Below are 7,909 nucleotides of genomic sequence, written 5' to 3' on the forward strand. Positions count from 1 at the left end.
ACAGAAGTGCACCATTAGAGAATAATCCTGCCTGGTGTTGAGTTTCTAGAGCTGAGAAGGAACAAACCACTGAAGAGCACAAGAGCATTGGGGGAAGATGGTTGTGGGAACTGTTGCTGGAAACTCAATCGTCTTCAGTAAAGATTACAAGCGCTTGCCTTCTGTTCTCTTAATAAACACAGGCATAGCATCTGGAAATGCTGTGCCATGGAAACTAAACACCCAGGAAAATTCTACTTGACTCCCTTACTTGCTTTTAAGAAGCAAACATTATTTCACATGGCCATTACTACCTATGACTTTCAAATGGTACAGTTCATATCATTTCCTTGCAACCTGGTACCCCTCCAGATGTGTTGGAATTAGGGCTTGACATTTTGCTGCTTGGAAAGGTTAAAAAAAACAGTGCCACCCATCTCTATAAAACAGAATCCAGACAGACTGGCAGTTGAACCCTTCTTCAATTGGACATCTTCCTTAGACTTGCCTCACTTTACCCAACTGCCTTATCAGATGGACGTATGGGAGTTGTAATCTAAAACTTTTGAAGGTCAGCAGGTTAGGGAAAACTGGTCCACATAATACCATTTAATTTTGCAACATATGAAGTTGGCCAGGCCTGAGTAACAGGCACAGAGGGGAAGCAATACTTCATGTTCTTTGGCATAGTATGAGTGTGATGTCCTGTAAAGAGCACCATACTGTGTTTTTGCTTACCTGAGGTCTGCAGCAACCAGCACTTTCAGGCATGTGAGATCTCCCTTGGCTGCTGCATAATGAGCTGGCACTGCTCCTTCCCGGGTCTCTGTTGCAGTGTCATACCCTGCCTGGACCAGCCACTCAACAACCTCTGAATGTCCAAAGCGAGCAGCTAAATGGAGTGGAGAAGCCCCTGAAGCATCTTGTTCCTGTGGAGGAAATGACAGTTTGGGAGCAGCATTTGGTGGTCTTCTGCATTTTAACTCTCCTGTCTAGGCTACTTGACCAGTTATAACTGTGACACACAGAGCATTTGAAACAGCTTCTGCAGTCAGGGGTGCCACAAGGGGTGTACAGGGTGTGTGGGCCACCATGTATTCAGTGATATATGGGAATTACGATTTATGAGTAACATTAGTACAATAAACTTTACTAAGGATTCTGTATGGTGTGGTTTGGGTGGAGGTCAATGTGGGGAGTGACTGGATTACTAGACTGAGAAGAAATACCTTTTTGTATTGATAAAGGAATACAAATTTTATCTCCTGGACTTTGGAATGTGTTGTTCCCAGTGCCACGTGGCCAGAAGAAAGAAGGGTCTGATTGTATAGATATTCATCCACAGAACAACACAACATCTTGAGAAAAAGCAGACCTGTGACTAATATCATTTTTTAAAAAATGTTGTCCTGTATGCTTTTTTAAAAAACACCTTTGCTTGATGAAGCAGTCTGTAGAGCTTTGAAAGCTTGCATCAAGTACCATATATACTTGACTATAAGTTGACCTCATGTACAAGTTGAGGGCAGGTTTTGGGACCCTAATTATGGATTCTGATATGACCCATGGATAAGTCGAAGGTAAAACTTAGGGGCATCTAATAAGGGATGTAAAGGGCGAAGCAATGGAAAACAATGCTAAAGAACATACAAAATTCCAGCAGGCATAACTGTTTGTGCTCATACTAAAGGCTGGATGTATGAGAAAATAGAGGGGGGTTCAGTGATTCCAGGGCTAATGACACTCTTGCCTTTCACCAGGGGATGGTTCCTTTTTAAAATGAGAGTTAAAGTACAGTACCTAAATTGACCCGTAGATAAGTTGACACAAGTTTTTTGGGTCAATTTTTGACTTAAATTTCTAGACTTATACATGAGTATATACACTATTTTGTCCATTTTGGTTGTCTGAATAAAGGTATTGCTGTTCTGTGGATTTTAAATGTTATTGCACTTTTCTATATGGCCAGCACAGCTAACTCTGAACATGCTATACTTTTTGTATTCTTCCTCATTGATAATTTTTGCCATCTTGACCAAACTCTGATTTAATTTAGCCACGTAATTCCAAATTTTAATCTATGAAATGTTCAAGGGTCCCTTCTAAATTTGTCTCATGTCTTTTTAGATTGTAAGCCCGAGGGCAGGGAACCGTCTAATTAAAAAGATTATATGTACAGCGCTGTGTAAATTTACAGCGCTTCATAAATAAAGGTTAATAATAAAAGGGTATACATCTGGAGTGCCACATAATTTCCACCTCTGGTTTACAAGATAAATCTCACTACTTCTCCATGAGTTCAACAAATGAACAAAGGGGGTATCTGAATATCCACAGAGATTACTACTTTGTGGGGTAACCATGATAAATGCTCCATGTAAGCAAACAAAAGCATGGAAGACATGCAAAATATTCTAATGCCACCACTAACATTCTCTAGCAACAACATAGTAACTCTGTGTAATGGGATGATTAATGTGCTAAACCACCATACATGTCACCAGCATTACAACATGACATTTATTTAAGTGTACTGAGTATTGGCAAAATAAAGTGTTTATTTATGAGCCCATTAGAGCTCTAAGATCATCTGGCAAGGCCCTTCTCTCTGTCCTACCACCTTCTCAGGCTCATTTGGTGGGAACTAGGGAGAAGGTGTTCTTTGTGGTTGTTCCCAGAACACCCTCCCTAGAGAGAGACCAGGATGGCCACTTGCATGCTCTCCTTCCATTGGCAGGTCAAAACATTTTTGTGCCATCTGCTTTTACAAACTGACTAGGATTGGACTTCTAATGCTAGAGCCAGTGTGGCATAGTGGTTTGAGCATTGGACTCTAGTTCTGGAGACCAGGGTTCGATTCCTACTCAGCCATGAAACCCACTGGGTGACTTTGAGCAAGTTACATGCTCTTAACCTCAGGGGAAGGCAATGGCAAACCTCCTCTGAACAAATCTTGCCAGGAAAACCCCATGATAGGTTTATCTTAGAGTTACCATAAGTCAGAAATGACTTCAAGACACACAACACAGACACCAGGTGCTGTTTTTAATGTTTGTATATAGTTATTTAATTAATTTTAATATTTTTCATCCTTAATGTTTTAACTTTATAAATTGTTTTTTAAATCTTATATTTATACTTTTATTAAAGCTTTTGCAATGTTTAAAATTTGTATTGTTTTAAATATGTTGTTAGCTGTCTTGATTCCCATTGGGAGAAAGGCAGAACATAAATGAATTAAACAAACATGAATTTGGTCTAGACAGAGTGCGTGCGATGTGTGATCCTGCAATTTTCAACAATACTAAATTGTATAGCCAATTGTGAGGGATCACAGGAGTTGTGGTTCAATAGTAGCTAGAGGGCTACACATCCCTGATCCCTGGCCTGGATGGTATAAAGCAGTATGTCCCAATCTTCTGTCCTCTGGATGTGATGGTAGTTGCAATCTGACACATCTAGAGGGCACCTGCTTGTGCAATTCTGAAGCAATTGGTACAAATAGATTACAATCCTAGAATGCATGGGGATGAATAAATGAAAAGGACTTCAGTTAAGCATTCCCATGTGGCAGCATTTGGAAAGAGTATTATTAGTAAGACAAACATCCATTTTATCGATGTTTTCAGCTTTATTGTATTTCTACCTTATCCTTACCCTTTCTCACAGCAAGCACAATCTTTACCTGAAGTGTGCCTCATTTCTGTGTGTTTTAAAAGCCGCAGTTCACAAAATCCCATTGTAATCCACAATAAACAGAGGGGTTTGTCTACACGATTAAAATATTCCTCATTCAAATCAAATTGACTGCGATCCAGCCACATAGGATCTGGAGAAATTCATGCTTTGGGGGAGGGCAAGAAATTCCATAAATTCAGCTGGAAAAATATTTGCCTTTTTTACTGGAGTATCTGTAAAGATGCACATTATTGAATGTGTGGCTGCTTCTCCGCTTTGCATGAATTCACATGGCTATGCATTTTTGGTAGAAGGAACAAATAGATACAAATTTGCATAGCAAAGTGAAGACAATTAAGCATCAATGCAAATGTGCAAAAATCTACAGGAATTTGCATAATACTCTTTGTGTAGACAAGCTCTAGGGAACTGATTCTTAGTGGCCAGGGGACAAAAGACAGGGACCAATTTTTAGCCCTTCTTATGTCCCTATTACACCTATTTATTTTCTTCCTGATGTGCGAATGGCAGCCATTCACTTTCATGTTGTACTTGGGAGTTGATGCTATGGTATTATGTATCTTCTTCCCGATTCTGGGTGCTCCAGTACAGAGGTCTAGTGCAGAGATCTTACAGGAAATGCATAGTATATCTCTGCACAGACCATTCACTCTACAGCTCCTTGTAATATGCAAGCTCTCCCTATACAAGCCACCACAATGAGGAGCAATGAGCTAAAGGCTGGAGTATTCTTGGAGGAGGAAGATGAATTGTTGACAACACTCCAACCTGAAGCTGTTGTACACAGGGGTTGCTGGTAATCCAGAGGTAGCAATATGGACAACAGCCCTTCACATATGGCTAATTGTAAACAACCTTTTACCTTGCTCCTGGTTTCTGTAGCTCCTGGTTTAAGAATCCCCTTTTACATCAGACAGCCACCTTACCTGCTTGTTGTACCTTCCTTCTTTGATCAGCCACTGCAGTTCAGCCAAGTTGCCCATGGCTGCAGCATCATGTGCCGGAGTTGCACCATTGTTTGCTCTCTGATTCCCAGGAAGCTTTGCTTGCAGTACCAGGAACTTGAGACACTCAAGCCTGCCTGCTCGTGAGGCATGATGGACCAGGCCTGCTCCTAAGGAGTCAGTGATATTCTGACCCAAACTGCCATCTATGTGTAGCTGCTCCAAAGTGCTCAAGTCTCCTTCCTTGACAGCCAAAATAGCCCTCTGATCTCCCATCTCCGAGAGTCTTGACGTTGTCTTTACTGGAAGTCCTACTTTCTCTGAGTCTCTTGTTTTATGGAGCAGGCAGATGGTGTGTGTCTCTGGTTACCTGATAAAGTACGGCAGGAAGCATATGTTCTGCAAGGGGGCTTTAAAATGGGGAACATGGTTGGCAGGACATAATAGCTAAAAGCTACTGGCAGAATCATAGACTTTATTAGCTCTTCTTGTTTACCACACAACCCTAAATTGCTACAGCAATCCAATTATACGTAAAACGAGTGTTTTGTAAAATAAGACTTTCAAGTGCAACGCCTTTATGATGCCTGTGATTATCATTTGTCCTTAGTATTTCTTAAGCAGCTATCCCAATCAATATAACTATATTTTAAGAGCAAGGTTCAGGTTCATAACCACCACACCTGCAACCAGAAAACCTCTGCCATTTCTTGTCTTCATTGCCAATACATTTTTCTAGTATATAACTGACCTCTATTTCAAATAATGAATATTCCTATGCTATAAACACCACAGATGAATTACAAATTTGGGGGAATAATGATGGAGTCAGTTCTGCAGATCTCTGCCATGTTGGGAGAGGGATGGGTGGGAATTTGGTTTCTTGTTTTTGCTTGAAATTTGCAAAATTCACACATTTTGTCATAATGGTTCAGAAAGAACTCAAAAATGAAAATGATTGTGAAAGACAGCAAGTCTAAGGTTTGCACACCCAGGCTTAGCTTGTAAAAGTCTTGGATTAAATCTTTGCATATTTGATCATGTTTTATGGTGCTGAATTAGGGCTGCCGTATTATTCTTTTCTGAAAGGCTTTTTATCTTGAATGCCATCTTGGCAGGCATGTAAAACTTTGTCCATGACAAGAATATCTGTGTCTACTGAAACTGTTTGGTGCTAAAGGATTAGACATCTGTCAGTCAGTCTGTATGTGCACACAGTTTTTAAAACAAGGAACTGTTAAGAGGCACATATTTCTTCATAAACAGAATTATGATTTTTGAAGAATTGAATGTTTGGGAGAGCAAAGCTAACAGTGACCCATCTTTACATTTAGCCTTCCAGCGTCAAAGAAATTAGTATTCCAGTCTGCTATATCCTCTCTCAAGAATGCAAATCCTTGCTGCATTTCAGTATTTATTTACTGAGACTTGTTACAGAACCTAAATGTCAAGGCTGTTGAACCTTTTACTCTATTTTCTTATGAAGAATGAAAAAAGTGCAAACACTAGCAATTCCATCATGCCACCCAAGCCTGGAACACTTGCAGCATCTCTAAATAAGTTTCATAACTGGCATAACTGCTAGGATGCGGCAAAGTTTTCCAGTCTTGATTTCCCCAGTTTTCTGACTGGAGGAGTATCACCTCTCAAAGTTTGTAAACAATATATATTTGGGATGGAGGTGGGGAAATAATAGTTTTAAAGGGCTGGGGCACAGCCTTGTGTGGTTCTGTGGTGGAGGCAATGTACTCCCCCATCTCTGCCTGTTGCACATCCTTGAATAAAGGGTACAAGTTCAAGAGTATTACATTACGGAGACCCCCCCTAAGTGCATTTAATATAAAGGGTAGGATAGGGTGGGGTACAACTGACCTTTTTTGTGACCAATAGAGGGGGCAGCCTTCTGAATGCTAGAACTATGGCCCCTCACATACAAACAAAAAAAGAGTCTGATCTTCAGAGTGCAGCATGCAAGACTGGACAATGATTACCAAGCTTTGACAAAGAAACTCAGCTTTTGGTTAATAAATCAGTGTCTACAACAGTACAACTGCTCTGACCTCCAATGGATGATGGCCCAAGTCAGAAAGTGCAAGGTAGCCATTTGACACAGAGATTAAGGAAAACTGCCTTTTCTTCCGAATTAGCACTGAAAACACTATACATGTAAGTGCACATACACTGGTTGTCTGCTGCTCTTTTCCATACTACAATACACTTCTGTGAATGAATAATTTACATTCTACCATAGCAAGACTTTTTTAAAAAATAATAATCATCATATTGACAATGGTATGATACAGGCTTATTTTTAATTAAGAACATTTTCATTTGTTTTAAAGTTTATAAACTGAAATTGCAATATTAACTGTCTGAAAGATCAGGAAGTCGTTCCAGACAGATCATTCACCATTAAAACAAGATCTCTTCACCACATTGCCAAACTGAAAATGAAGCCTAGCCTTGTTCAAGCTCTACTTGTCAGCTTTGAATCTAGTGATGTAAATTTCTTTCTTTATTCTTCCCATCCCTGAAGTGGGGGGCAGAGACTTTTATTACTCTCTTGCTCCTCTGTGGAGAGCAAGATATTTCAACTTGGTCACCTCTCACAAAAAAGCAAACCATTCCTGACAAATTCCTGAAGAATGAGGGCTATAAAACACTCAGCTGGTTTTCCCTTCTTAACTCTTTCTTGCAATGAATGATGTAAATCATAAAACTTAGTTTGCAGTGTCTACCCAGGAAGGATGGCCTGTTTTCATCTTCTTCTTTTTGCTTTATGTTTCATGGTCTATAATACTATACAACATATATAATAAATCTTTACTAAATATTACCATTATTACATCACATACTTTTCAGCCCCTCCCTCCTTTCCTTCTGCCCCCTCCGATGGCTATAAGAAAGTAAATTAGCATCCAGAACCCATAATGTGGAATATCTTATTAATAGTCTCCCTAACTTTGTCGTACCCCTTTTCAGCTTTAACTGTCTCAATTCAACAACCCCATTTGCCCCACCGTTGTTTGACCATTATATTTTCCTTTTCCCTCCCTTAAATAATCAAATAAAAGATATTCTGCAATATAATGCAACAAATTTGCCCCTCAAAATAGAATCATTTAAATTATCTTGACAGAAACTAACACAATTAAAATGGGGGATATCAAGTTATCCTGGCAGCCTATTGTAGCTGTGTATGCTTATGTACAATGTCAGGTGCATATAAAATACACATGTATAAATATACTTTCATGATTTGAAGCCATAATGGGTCTTTTGGTTAT

At 39.6% G+C, this 7,909-nt stretch overlaps 1 protein-coding gene across 1 annotated transcript in view; it reads right to left on the bottom strand.

The window, feature by feature from the left end:
* The window catches only part of LOC149318344 (espin-like protein), a 32,752-nt gene extending 27,766 nt beyond the window's left edge, over positions 1-4,986 (bottom strand). Inside the window, exons 1-2 of the mRNA XM_089509497.1 lie at positions 4,605-4,986; positions 718-908 (exon numbers count right to left, since the gene is read on the bottom strand). Of these exons, the coding sequence (XP_089365623.1) occupies positions 718-908; positions 4,605-4,898 (485 nt within the window). The 5' untranslated portion in view covers positions 4,899-4,986. The remainder of the gene's footprint in view (positions 1-717; positions 909-4,604) is intronic.
* Positions 4,987-7,909: the final 2,923 nt, after the last annotated feature.

The sequence above is a fragment of the Sceloporus occidentalis genome, unplaced genomic scaffold (assembly GCF_023333645.1).
Source record: "Sceloporus occidentalis isolate IW3139 unplaced genomic scaffold, rSceOcc1.0.p SCAF_2, whole genome shotgun sequence".
NCBI lineage: Eukaryota > Metazoa > Chordata > Lepidosauria > Squamata > Phrynosomatidae > Sceloporus > Sceloporus occidentalis.